Source organism: Lathyrus oleraceus, chromosome 7 (assembly GCF_024323335.1).
Source record: "Lathyrus oleraceus cultivar Zhongwan6 chromosome 7, CAAS_Psat_ZW6_1.0, whole genome shotgun sequence".
Lineage (NCBI taxonomy): Eukaryota > Viridiplantae > Streptophyta > Magnoliopsida > Fabales > Fabaceae > Lathyrus > Lathyrus oleraceus.
In genome coordinates, this window is record NC_066585.1 from 279,073,420 (window position 1) to 279,088,353 (window position 14,934).

General features: G+C 36.7%; 1 protein-coding gene across 1 annotated transcript; it reads left to right on the forward strand.

The window, feature by feature from the left end:
• Window positions 1–4,986: 4,986 nt before the first annotated feature.
• LOC127106517 (glucan endo-1,3-beta-glucosidase) lies at window positions 4,987–6,464 on the forward strand. Its single transcript, XM_051043801.1, has 2 exons — window positions 4,987–5,285; window positions 5,392–6,464. Exons 1-2 carry the CDS (start codon window positions 5,225–5,227, stop codon window positions 6,324–6,326), a joined length of 996 nt encoding a protein of 331 aa, XP_050899758.1. The 5' UTR covers window positions 4,987–5,224; the 3' UTR covers window positions 6,327–6,464.
• Window positions 6,465–14,934: the final 8,470 nt, after the last annotated feature.

Genomic DNA, 14,934 nt, shown 5'->3' on the forward strand with positions numbered 1-14,934 from the left:
GATTTCCTCTTACTAGGATTTCTGTCTCCTTGTACACAAATGGCCTGTTTATAGGCCCTCTTTCAAAATCAATACAATTTTATTCCCAAAAAAATGCTGTTGTTTTACTTCCTCTATTTTGTTTGCGTAAACGTCCATTGATTTAGGTTGAATTAATATATGCGTTTGAACATGATAGATGCTTACCAAAAATACATGCAATAGCAATTACTAAAAGACTTCAGGATCGAGGAGAAGGTCTAATCATGCTTTCCAACGAATCCGGTTGCTAATTCTATTCCCCAACAAAAACCAGCTATTTCCCAGAAGAGGTCGGCATCACCAGACCGACTGGTCATCTCTTCCATCCCCAGCCAGGCTCTGTCAAATATCTTTACCACCAGACTGAAATCAAGTGTCCCCAGCTAAGAAAGGGCCGTCAATACAAATATCTCCAACCAGAATATTGGGATTTATTTTCCCCTGGCAGAAATTTCCAGACGCATAATTCATTCATGCATCATTTCGCATCATATACATGCATACATTGTTCGCATTTATTTTCAGAAGCATAAAACATCTCATGCATCATGACATGGCATAAAGCTAACTTTGTTTTTCAGGTTAATTATCCTCCTGATACCGTCAGAGTAAAGATCCATTCGGACGGACATCCTTATCAATTACATTCAAGATTCAAATACAGCTTTCAGATATACTCCATATGAACATTCATTCTGGCAAGCATTCTGGCATCTTCCTAATGATGGCATCTTTAAGCCCATCCCAGACATTTACTGCAAATACAACAAATATTATCAGATACAGCCTAACGTACGGTTCATTCTGATTCAGCCCAACATATGACTTCTTCAACTACTCCAATACGGTCTAGCGTACGACCCATTTGGATCTTCAAACCCTCAGATACTGCCTAGCGTACGGTACATTCCGGGGTGTAGTCTAGCGTACGACTACTTTCTTCTTCAGATACAGCCTAACGTACGGCTCATTCTGCAACTCCAATACGGTCTAGCGTACGACCCATTTGGATCTTCAAATCCTCAGATACTGCCTAGCGCACGGTACATTCCGGGGTGTAGTCTAGCGTACGACTACTTTCTTCTTCAGATACAGCCTAACGTACGGCTCATTCTGCAACTCCAATACGGTCTAGCGTACGACCCATTTGGATCTTCAAATCCTCAGATACTGCCTAGCGTACGGTACATTCCGGGGTGTAGTCTAGCGTATAACTACTTTCTTCTTCAGATACAGCCTAACATACGGCTCATTCTGCAACTCCAATACGGTCTAACGTACGACCCATTTGGATCTTCAACTCAGATGCGATCTAACGTACGATCCATTCTGACCCCTTTTTTCAGATACAACCTAACGTACGGCTCATTTTGCAACTCAGATACGATCTAGCGTACGATCCATTCTGATCTTTCTTCCCCAGCGAAGTCACCCGCCTAATGAATAACTCATTCTGCGATTCAGATACGATCTAGTGTATGATCCATTCTGATCCTTTATCCCCGACAGTGTATGACCCATTCTGATCTTTCATCATCAAACTTCCTGGATGGCATCTTTAAGCCCATCTCCATCAGGAATAACTTCTGATTAACAAATGCAAATTTTTGGGGCATTCTAGTGTTCAATAATCTTCCACCTCCAGACCGCGAATGGCGTACATACCATTCTAACTCTCTCGGTTCAAGAATATTGAACATGGGCAACTGTCATACCCCAAAATTTGCCCGTTAATATTACAAGGCATTTCTAAGGCACTCCAACTTATTTTTCAGGGCATTGATCTTAAAAGAACAAGGACCCATCACACAGATGACAAAATCCAGAAAATGGCCTAAACTGGTTTGCTCGCTAGGCGAGCAATTCCTTTGCCTAGCGAACCCTTCGCTACGCCACTCGCCTAGCGAAGCTTGCGAATACCAGAAAATTCTGGGCTTCATTCTGAGCCCATTAGGTCATAAAAAGAGCATTATAAATACCACAACTTCAGTCAGAAAAAGGGAGAACGAAAGGAAGACGAAAACAGAACGAAAACGGGAGATAGAGAAAAGGCACAACAAACCCTGGAGGCTAACCCAGAGAATTCAGAGCAACCCTAAAGGAAACCCTGAAGGAAACTCATCTGCACCAAGGTTACCTCCGCCCAACTCAATCCGACTTGCCAATTCAAGGTTGCAATTCAATTGCAAACAGGTTTGCATTATCATTACTGCTTTATACTCTTAATTTACATGTGGCCTTATGATTGAATCCATGAAAATATCTTAAGTTTTGCATGTGGATTTAAGTATGCATGGATATCTTGAATGTTTAACCATATAATCTCTGTAATGGATGCCATAGGGTGTGAAGTTCACTGAAATCGTACTGTCTGAAATTCGAAACCCGCAGTCGCTCGCTAGCACATCGCTAAGCGAGAGTTCGCTAAGCCTTCGCTAGGCGAGGCAGCAGCGAACGTGACAGTTGCTGATTTTTCTGTTCTGTTCTATGCTTATCGGATCTGTTTTATTCTATGATTTTTCTGTTCTGTTCTATCCTGTCCTACCTGTGTTCCTTTTGTTTGGTGCAATTCTCGATTGCACCCTGATTTGGTATTCTGACCTGTTTGCTGAGTTTTGTAAGGGTCCACATACTCCCAGAGAAGGTAGCCTGTTAGGTATTCCACTTTATTTGTGGGATACCCTTGTAGAGATTCATCCTAATTATTTAATTGATTTTAATGTGGAGATTCATCCTAATTATTTAATTGATTTTAATGTGGAGATTCATCCTAATTACCTAATTGATTACAACTACCTAATTGATTATAAAATATTGCCTTTGAATATGTGATCTTGGACCTCTCCTTGTTGCCTTGCGATATTACGGTATTACGGTTATGTCCCGCGAATGTGGGGATACACTTAGCAAAGACCCTTCGATTAAATCATCATGTCCCTATAAAATAAATCATAGTCCCTCAGATGTTGCCTTCGAATATATGATTTTGTCCCTCGATGACCCTTCGGTGTAGCCTACGGTTAAATGATGATCGTCCCTTCAAACGCTAAGGTACCCTTACAAATGTTGCCTTCAATGACCAAACGATGACCCTACGATGTCCCTTTACATCCAAAGGGATAAGACTACTTACTTCTCAATAGTAAGGACAGTTTTACCCTCATAAGGATGGGAAATGCCCATAAAGACCTTAGGTAGGTATAACTCTTAATTGCTGGCTCACCACCTAAAATATTTTTCATACCTCACACTTTGCAAATACTAGAAAATCACCACTTGATATACATTCGTACTCGAATCATTACCAATTTATATTTTTCTAAACCGCTTTCAAAAATTAAACGAGATAAATCCTTTGTATACATTCGCACAAGAATCATTACAAAGTTAAACTCTCTTTTCAAAACATTTTTTAGCAATTCACAAACACTTTTTCAGACAAACATAAGTGATCCAGCAATTAAGAGCCCATGGATAACCATGGATACAAAGGGTGCCAACACCTTCCCTTTGTATAATGTACCTCCCGAACCCAAAATCTAATTAAGGTCTTTTCTGTTCTTTTCCACCTTTCCTTATGGGATAAAAGAAAAGTCGGTGGCGACTCTTGCTAACCGCGACATTTGCTTTCCAAAGCAAAAACACACCAAAGTCAGTTCACCGTATGACATCTCCCTTCATATATTTCTTAAGGTGTCCTTCCTGTATTAGTCTTTCAATTCCATTTTTGAGCTATTAGCAATCTTCAGTATGATGTCCTTTGACTATATGGGACTAACACCACCTCCCTAGTTTGGAACCCGTCACATTCTCCTTAGGAGCAGACGGGGTAAGGATGTCGTGCAGGTGGAGAATATCCTGCCAGATCTTCTCGTGGCGAGTATTTAGAAGCGTAAAGTTCTTGTCGCCTTACCTATTCTTTTTAACATAAACTTGTCATTTATGACTGAGGTGTAATTGCTCTTCCTTTGGTGATATGAGCCTTCAACTTTGGGAACATGCTCCTTGACATTGTGCGCCTTCTTTATAGCATTGTTCTCCTTGCTCTTTATGTAGAACTCTGCTCTGGTGATCACTTATGCCAACAAAAGTGTCGGCTTCTGGGAGAGGGACTTGTTAAAGTGTACCGCCTTGAGTCCATTTTGGAATGCCCCTACAAACATTTCTTAGTTTTGTGGGACGACCCTAATGGTGGCCTCGTTAATGCGGGCAAGGTAGTCCCTCAGTGACTCTACCGGACCTTGGCGCATGTTAAACAGGCTCGTAGTGGACATATCTCTGCGGTGGCTTGCGGCAAACCGGTGTATTAGCTTCTTTACTAGTTCATGGTAGTTGTTGATGGAGACACGAGATAAACTCATATACCATCGAAGAGCGGCGTCCCTAAAAGTGCCAAATAACAATTTCACTTCAGAGAGTCAGACACTCTTATGATGACCATCTGTATACTAATGGAGGCGGAAAAGCTCACAAATATAACACTTCAATGATTAAAAAAACAAATAAAATATAAAATAAAACCCGATCTAATATCTTAAATTAGAATTTGTATTCCTCATAATTTTTCATATTTTGTGCAGAAGCAAAATAGACACAAACATGTCTATAAATTAAAATTAGAACATGTTAATTTATATAGGAATATTAAATTCATGATAAAAATGGAGAGAAAAGATAATACAACCATAATATGGATTATGACCGCGTCAACTTCGAGTGTTGAACCATGCTATGCTAAACTTTTAACACATAAGGCTGAGGTAGCTGGTGTAATTACAATGGTCCACAACAAGAGAACTAAAGGAGTTCAATGCTTACGAAGCAAACAGGTTACCACAGTCTGATAACGAAATTGGAGTCCACTATGTCACATGGACCACCTTATTGTTTCTAGCGACCGACGATATTGACACTCCAATATAAATATCATTGAAAATTTTAACGTTTCAATAGAAACCGCAACATGAGTAAACGCAACTGGCAGATTACATACGCCATGCGACTTGTCAAAGCCATCGGTGTGGCGTTGTGATATCCTCATTTGCAGGGAATTCCATAAATTTCAAAATGTATATATTTTTTTCCATGGAGTGATTGACGGGGAAAATAATTTCATTAACATATAGTGACCCAATTGCCAAAACTATGCCTATATATAGGTTGCAAACTTATAGTTTTTATATAATCAAAAACAAACACAACCATGTCTATCACATTGGTGCTTATTGGAGTATTGTTATCTTCTACTGCAGTAGAATTTACGGGTCTATTACTATTTCTTTCATTTTTTATGAAACATTTATTTATCAAACTTTTGGTACATTTGGTATTTGGTCCAATTATTAATATGAATTTATATTAAACATGCAGGTGCACAATCCGTAGGTGTTTGTTATGGAGGATTTGGAAATAATCTCCCAACAAGGCAAGCAGTGATAGATTTATACAAATCAAATGGAATTGGTAAAATCCGCTTATACAATCCAGATGATGCAGCACTTCAAGCCCTAAAAAATTCAAACATAGAGGTAATCCTCGGCGTCCCGAACGACGTTCTTAAATCACTCACGAACGCTCAGGCCGCCGCTGATTGGGTCAACAAAAACGTAAAACCGTATTATCCAAGTGTGAAAATCAAATACATTGCAGTCGGGAATGAGATTCACGCAGATTCGCCCGAAGCAAGTTCGGTTCTTCCCGCATTGCAAAACATTCAAAACGCGATATCTTCGTCCAATTTAGGCCAGATTAAAGTGTCTACCGCGATAGACACAATTCTAATTGGAAAATCTTACCCGCCAAACGATGGCGCTTTTAGCGACGGTTCAGTTGGTTACATAAGGCCTATTGTTAACTTTTTAGTTAGCAACGGCTCACCACTTCTTGCTAATGTGTATCCTTATTTCTCATATGTTAATAACCAACAAAGCATTGGTCTTGACTATGCTTTGTTTACAAAACAAGGGAAGAATGAAGTTGGTTACCAAAATTTATTTGATGCAATTTTGGATTCAATTTATGCTGCTCTTGAAAAAGTAGGGGGTTCAAATGTGAAGATTGTTGTGTCTGAAAGTGGGTGGCCATCTGAAGGTGGAACTGGAGCTAGTGCTGGAAATGCTGCAACATATTATGGGAATTTGATTAGGCATGCTAAGGGTGGGACTCCTAAGAGGCCTAATGGACCTATTGAGACTTATCTTTTTGCTATGTTTGATGAAAATCAGAAGCCAGGTCCTGAAATTGAGAGACACTTTGGACTCTTTAGGCCTGATAAATCACCAAAGTATCAACTAAGTTTCAATTGAGATATACTAGTGATTGGTGGTTATGCATAATAAATAAACTAAATGTAACTTGTAATAAAAAGGGTACCTAGTGCTCATATGGTTACTTTTAGATATTTACACTAATGAATAATGATAACAAATTCTGTTGTGTACTCACACTTGTATGTTTTCTCTACCTATTAGTTATTTTTTTTACTAAAAATAAGGTATTAATTAGTTGGAATTGGTGGGTTGTGTCGGAAACAACTCAACTTTTTTTAGTTAAAATTTAAAAAGATGAAGCTGTGAAGAAACTCATAAGATTAAATTAATAATACAAAATGGTAAAATACTTATACAAATGAAAAAATTAAAGTGATTTGAATATATATATATATATATATATATATATATATATATATATATATATATATATATATATATATATATATATAAAAGTGGATCTATATCATCGACTCTCAAGTTGTTGGTTGAGTATGTAATGATGAGACAAAACAATGCCGTACTTTGATAGTGAAATTACAAAAGAAAAAAAATTATCTATGTAAATAACACTTATGAGAAAAAAATTGTGATTTTATGTTTGAATAAATTTTAATGATTGACTCAACAAACAAGATCCGATATTGTAAACATCATCAAAGAATGAATTTGAATTAAAAAGCACGATATTTTTCAAATTATGGATGATCAAAGGACGAGTAAAGTCGGGTTATATGTAACTCAAACTCGACCCTAACACTAGATCAGATCAATTATATAGACTCAAACTAGACTATAAACTCGATAAATCTCTATGCGATACGAGTCTAATAAGGACGAGACATGACAAAGACAAGACCGAATTGATTCCAAGACAAGTCACATATTCACAAATATTATTTTTGAAAGATAGTTTCGTTTTTTTTATAGTCTGTTGTAGTGTTACATTTGTGAAAATGCCCAAATAAGAGTGATGTGAGGGTTCCCACCTAATGAAGTGACACACGACACTACCTCTGTAGTATGGGGAAGTTATCCCTCCATATAAGAGATGTTTGCAATGCCATTATCCTTCCATCAGGTATGCAGACTGAGTTGTACCATGACCTCTTGAATAATAGGTAGTCAACAACATCCCTCTGTCAAAGAGGAGCAGTTACCACCTCCTAGAATTTTTTAAGTTTTAGGCCAAAAGCCTATATAAATACCACTCCTCAAATGGGATAAAGGACATATGATAACTTACTCATAATACTATAAGCATTACGCTTACATACAGAGTCTCTCACCTCACATGAGTAGGTCCTTTAAACTACCGTAAACACCCTAAACTATTTTTCATGAGTTTAAACAAAATAAACTTGATCTTCTCATCCCCCACATTAAAGATAAATTTTCCACACTTAATCCTCCTCCATTTCCAACATGAAAAAATTGATGGGGGTGTGGACAATTATCCTATCCTTATGAGAACATCTTCCAATATTTCTACCATATATTTTGTGGATCGGTCGGCTAATTAAAAGGATATATTTGTGGATTGCCTCTCAACGAGGTTAATATTTTCTAAAAACTGTTAGGGCATTAGGATAACACTAGCCATTATATCACATATCTCTCTCTCTCTCTCATACATATACACAACTTATGGTTCCAATAACAGAAGGAATTGAAAAACTCGTCGGATCTTTTAGCTTATGTAGTAATGTATTTAATGTAATATCCCATATTCCCTTAAATGCTCAATTAGTTATCAGTTGAGATCAATTGAGTTCCTGTGTACTCTATCTTTTGTTAGTTGTAACAATTGGAGCTCCTATGTGCTCTAAATGTTGTCAATTGGAACCAATAGAGTAACCAGTGAGCTCTGAAGGAATTAATTATTAATAAAAGAGACAGACCAATATTAATAAGTACAAGAGGGGATATTTTTGGTAACATTAATAATTGGTCAATTGGTACTGGAAGATGAAATATCAATTGAGATATTTTATGTTACTACCTAATATTATAATATATATATATATATATATATATATATATATATATATATATATATATATATATATATATATATATATATATATATATATATATATATATATATATATATATATATATATATATATTATATGTTATATATAATTGTGTGGTGGAAAGAGAAAGAAAAGAAGAAGTGGATAAGAAGAGAGGTAGTAGGTAAGATAGAAGGAGAGTTATCAGAAAGAAAAGAAAGAAAGGGAAGAGGAAAAGAGGAAAAGAGGAAGAAGAGAAGAAGAAGACGGAAGGAAGAAAATGGAAAAGCTCATGAAGATCATGTTCATCACCATCATCATCTCATTTTCATCATCACAAACTTCATCTTCTTCTTCTACTAGGTGAGTTCTAGTTAGAAACCCTAGGTTTCTAGAAAAGTTAAGATTGTAGAATGTTAGACAAATCATGATAATCCATGCTATATAATGAATATGTTCTTGCTCTTGTTGATTTCTATGTGCTTTGTTGTGTTTTATATTGGTTAGAATAACATGATTTGTTATGTTTGTGGTGGAATAATTGGTTGTGATTATGACCTTGAAGATCCTTGTGATATTGAGCTTGAAGTCCTTGATTTATATGTGTATGAGAACATTTAATATGATGGGTTGTTGTTGGAAGGAGTAGTGGTAATTTATAGAAATGGTAGAACAGAGGAAATAGTGTCTGTGAAGTGAAATGAGGAAATATGAGTGGATCAATCGATTGGCCTCCGTCAACCAATCGATTGACAACCTTTGGTTTAGCAGAAAAACGAAATTCTTACAGGACCAATCGATTGACACTGCATGTCAATCGATTGCACCAACTTGCTGTATATGAATAGTGGAAATTTTCAGCAGGATCAATCGATTGACACTCAACAATATTTGAAAAACAGAAATGTGAGTGGAACCAATCTATTGGGCTTCCCCAACCAATCGATTGACTCAAGTTAAAAACTTCAAAATCCATTTCCTAAGTGTTTCTAAATGCATTCTTCCATCCATTAATCAATTGTGATGCTATGTTTATGTTGAATACATGTTAATGGTGAAAATTATATTATGAATCTAGTGAGTCAACCTAGGATTGAAATTAGGTCATGAGTGAGGTTTATAATCTAGGTAATGCGAGAATACGGTATTCATTCGTACGACGCTTATGTGGAGGTCGTGGACGAATTGTTGCCATGATTGAGAATGAGATGCATTGTATGGAACATGCCAAGTTATTATTTGAGTATTGTGGTGAATACAATCACCCATGATTGATGAATTTTGTTATGGTTCGTGGAACCAATGATTTGTGAAACCGATCATGTATTCAGAATGTGTGTTTTTCTGTGATGGTACACATCTGTATTGGTATTCTTAGACGTGTAAGCATTGGGATGTGGGACCAATAATTCGAGCCTCAATTGGGTTTGAGCCCCAACCATGGCGGACATGGGGGAAAGGTGGACACCTAAGTGGGTTCGAGTCCCATATGGTGAAAGATACTCAAAGTGGGTTCGAGTCCCATACGAGTGATGATTCTTAAAAGAGGGTTCGAGTCCCATAGGGGAACCTGATATCCACCGCGAAAGTCGAATCATACGACCATGCATGAATCGGGCCTTGCTTACACGTAAGTCCATTCGGGAATTGATGTTTCGTGATCTGAGTAATGATCGTGGTTGAGTTATGCGAATTCAGATGCATGTTACCATACAATTGTGAGATAGTTTCCCATCGCTCAAGTCTTCGTTCCCTTGTTGACTAGAGTTGGTTATGAGTTGAATATTGATTAGGAAACCCTGTAGAGCTGAGTGGACCCATAGGATAGGAGAACTCACTGAGATTATTATCTCATCCAATTATTTTTGTTATTTTTCAGGTAATCCTTGCAGGTTGAATCTAAGAGAAACTATTATGGATGTTTCAAGGGATGTTGTTTATCATGATCTTCCGCTGTGGAGTTGTGTGCAATGAAGATATTGCACATAGTTCTTAGATTTGTATTGTTTAGGCACTATTGTATAACATGTTCCATTGATATTTTTAGTTTGGACATGTGTATATATTGATGCCATTAGGCACTTATGTTGGATCAGTACCAATTATTAACACTTGTATGATATTATTCTAGATATGTATTATACGGGTTGTTATGATTGGTATCAGAGCAGGTCAATTCTCGACCTAGCCTTGAAACGTCATAAGTAAACCTATTTCTGCCTCATATGTGTGTTTAGCCAACATGATTCTTAATATCTCTGTATGTAGTATTGGGCCTGATCAACCTAATGCTATGTGCATGGTAGGTAGGATCATGGTTGAGCGACCACGAGGACTCCGAAGTGTGGGTTGAACTTGTGCTTTGAGGATAGGCTCAAGCCAAGAATTAGAAAGTAAGGAGAACTAGATGGCCCAGTTGAAGTTTCAGAGGAGTTGTGATTTGGGTATTATGGAATTGAAGAGTAGTGCATCGTTTAAGCAATTCTGCAGTGTTAACGGAGTTGAGAAGTTGAGGAATTCTATCGGATGAGTTTGTCATAATTTTGAGGAATAAGTGAATTTGCTAGTGGAATAAGATATACTCACTGATATGGAATAAGTATTGTGAGTAATTCCGTATGGTGAAGGAGAAAGATGGTTATGTTGCACATATGTCATAAGGTCTGGAAGTGAGGTAGTGTATCAGTGTTTCAGTTTCTGAGGCCACTAAAATATTTTGGAAGAACGAGACTACTTCATGGAGTATATATATATTTGGAATTGTATCTTGCAAGTGGTTAAGGACTTGAGGGATAAGGACGTTCAGTTTTGTTGGGAGCCTAAGGTAGTGGTGAAGTCTAAGGAGAGACTCGAGGACATGGCTGCCTATTCCAAGTGAAACATGTATGGACCAAATGGAGGTTAGAAGATAAATCGAGTACATTCATACTTAGAAGGGAGATCGGATTCAGGATAGCTCGTCAGCAGTTCAGTGTTAGTAAGAGACCATTATGGAATGTTGAGTTACCTAAGGATCAATTATAAGAATTGTGTTGGAGAGAGATAACGCACATTATATAGTAATGGGAGCTCCGATGAGTTTTGGTTGTAGGAGATTTGGTTGAGGAGAAGAGGAAGTAAGTTGGATTTAAGGAATTCTAGTAGAATGGTTTTGTAATTGGAACTGGGAGAATTACCATAGGAGGATAAGTGAACACAGAGTGTGGAAGCAGTGTGAATGTTACAATACAACCGTTGTAATGGGGTAAATTTTAGATAAAGGCAGAGCGAGACCATTAAGATTCATTAAGACGAAGTTATGGGCGTGTAGTTGATGATTATTCGCGTCAAGGATTTCTAGAGTATACAATGGAGTGGAGGAAGTTATACCTTGGTATTAAGAGAAGTATGTGATAGCAGCATTATGGCAACAAGTATGTGTAAGGGATTCCTTGTCTTGAGATGGATGCGAAGTAACATGCATTTTGTTGAGTAGTGAGTCTTGTATTCTAAGAAGTTGAGTTGATGATAGACAATAAAAGATAAGCTAAGCTGGAGCATATGGACTAAGTGTAGGATGTTGAATATGTTATGTTGTAAGAGCTTATTGGGAGACAATGAGGATTGTCCGTAGCAAGTCATCTAGACAAGTAACCCCAGTATGATGAAGGGTGTAGTAGGTATTGGTTTAGAAGAAAATTCCAATCATAAGTGTGTGGCAATGATAAGGTTCATCTTAAGTGCATTTTATTTGAATTGCAAGAGCAACAATGGCTTATTGGAAGTCCGGTTGTTATTTATATTCTTGAGGAGTGTTGGTTGGTTGATCACGAAGTATAAACATTCACACCGTGTTGGAGCTAAGGGTGTCTTAAATGTCATAAGTGTACCGTTGTGGATGTACAAATTGAGGATGGAGTTACAAGTCACCACAATTCAGATTGGTAATTTTGAAATTGGGATTTCTGAAGGTGTAGTGCGTAGTTGGTCATCTGTAGAGATATCATGGAAGTCAGACGTGTGGGGAAACCAACCTGGTCAACAATGCTCAGTTTAAGTAAGTCTTAGAAGTACCACTATTATGATTATGAATAACTATAAGGAACAGAGCTGGAAGAGACCTACTAAGTGGTGATTTGGAAGGGATTAGTTCAGTATATTATATGCGTTAGTAAGGTGTAAATTGATTAGTCGGAATATGGCATTCAATAATTTCTTGGATTCATGGCTTCGGATGAGGTCCCCCATGAGAGTAGTATTTGTGTGTACAATGATACTCTACCTTATTGGAAGGATTCATGAATTATACTTCCCAGGAGGAACGAGAATCAGTTATTCTTGAAGTTAAACATGTAACTCGGACTGTATATGAGTAAGAGCATGAGCTAAGATTATGGAAGATGGGACGGGACGATTGAGATGAACGATTTTGGATACGAAGTGAAATATTGTCGCTAAATGTGTGTGAAATATTATGTGTGACTTTATGAGGTGTATGGACACTCATAGTCACACTCTAGATTGCTTAAGTTCCTTAGAAGTGGTGTCTCGTTGATGATTTAAAGTTCCTTGATGGTGTTATGTCGTTTTTGGTCGAGATCATGTATCGGGAGAAATCTTAAATGAATCAAAACCCTATAAGAGGATTTGATATGGAATATAGTAACCAGAACCGGATATTATCAAACTAATTTGGTTTAGCTGCATCGAACACATGATGAATTTGGATGTTCTACGTTTTTATGGTTGGACAGTAGGCACTCTAGAGGGTAAGTGTGTTTCTTTGTAGATTGTTAGCTAACCAGTAGTGCCTAGGAATCCCAGGTGTTCCACTGTCGGAATCAGAGTAGCACAATGGAAGGTGATAGAAGAAAGAGCTCAATCAAGTCTATGGGGATCAGGGAGATAGATACCCGTAAGAATGGAAGTAAGGATGAGAGTAAGGCAATCTCGTGCTAATGGTTCTATCTCATTGGAGTAGTACGAGAGAAGGGAAGCAGTAGGAGTAGGGGATTGTAGCATACATTATCAGATCAAGTGAAGTTGATGAGATTATTGATAGATGGATTACAAGTTTGTCACATTTATTGAAGAAATAATAAGAGAAGAGTAGTCAATATTGTGTGCGGTCAAGGTATCAATAAATTTTCTTATGAAGAATTACTGAGTATTGATTAACCAAGTCAAGATAAGATATTGTAATTATGTTTTGTGTAACTTAGTGCAAGGAAAGGAAGTCGTGGTTCCGGGAGGAAAGTGACCAACTGATGTAAAGTGGTATATCAGATGAATTAAGTGGAAGCAAGTTTAAATGTTAATCCAATATCAGAATAAGATTGTGATGGAAATCAAGAAGTTTCAAGAGTTCATGAAGAAGGAAATTTGGCAGCAAAGACAAGTTAGAAGAATGAGTGTGTCAAAGGCTTGAAATTGAAGAGAAGTCAAGTGTTGGTATAAGACGTTGATACAAGGTTTGTTTGTTTGTTGAGTGAAGGAAACTCGGGGGCGAATTTCAATTTAAGGGGGGGGGGGAGAATGTAATATCCCATATTCCCTTAAATGCTCAATTAGTTGTCAGTTGAGATCAATTGAGTTCCTGTATACTCTATCTTTTGTTAGTTGTAACAATTGGAACTCCTATGTGCTCTAAATGTTGTCAATTGGGACCAATAGAGTAACCAGTGAACTCTGAAGGGATTAATTATTAATAAAAGAGACAAACCAATATTAATAAGTACAAGAGAGGACATTTTTGGTAACATTAATAATTGGTCAATTGGTACTGGAAGATGAAATATCAATTGAGATATTTTATGTTACTACCTAATAATATATATATATATATATATATATATATATATATATATATATATATATATATATATATATATATATATATATATATATATATATATATATATATATATATATATATATATATATACATATATATATACATATATATATATACATATATATATATATATATATATATATATATATATATATATATATATATATATATATATATATATATATATATATATATATATATATATATATATATTGTAGCGGGGTATTCGTTACCATTAGAGATATTGACTAAATCCAAGGTAAACCATACAAGTCGAGTCGCCACCGCACTTCTATTTATCCAAAGGAATGGTTAGAAAGCGAACAAAAACCTAAAAGTTTTAACAAAAACTAGTAAAAGAGAAACAGAGATCTGGGTAAGGGGGTTGGTTATGCAATGGGAAGGTGTTAGGCACCCAAAACATCCTAGGTACTCCTAGGGAGCCCTTTTCACACTTGTTGTAAAGGTTGTTGTTTTTGTGAGAAATTTGTTTGTGCAAACATGATTGAAGAGATGAGAGGAGAATGTACAAGTTTATTTACATTTTTGTGTTTGGATGGATAAACCCATTGCCTACGTACCATCTAAAAAAAGATTAGGATCAAAACCTCGTAGTTCGGGGTAAAAATCTCAAAATGAGTTGGTGAATTGATTGGTCCAAAAGCCTTAAGGTCTTTTGTTATCAAAGGGAGAAAACTCAACCAAACCACAAATCCACCATGTGAGGATAGCTTCAACATGCTAGTGAGGGGTTAACCCTATAATAAGCATGGAAGACTCATTGTCCATCACTAAG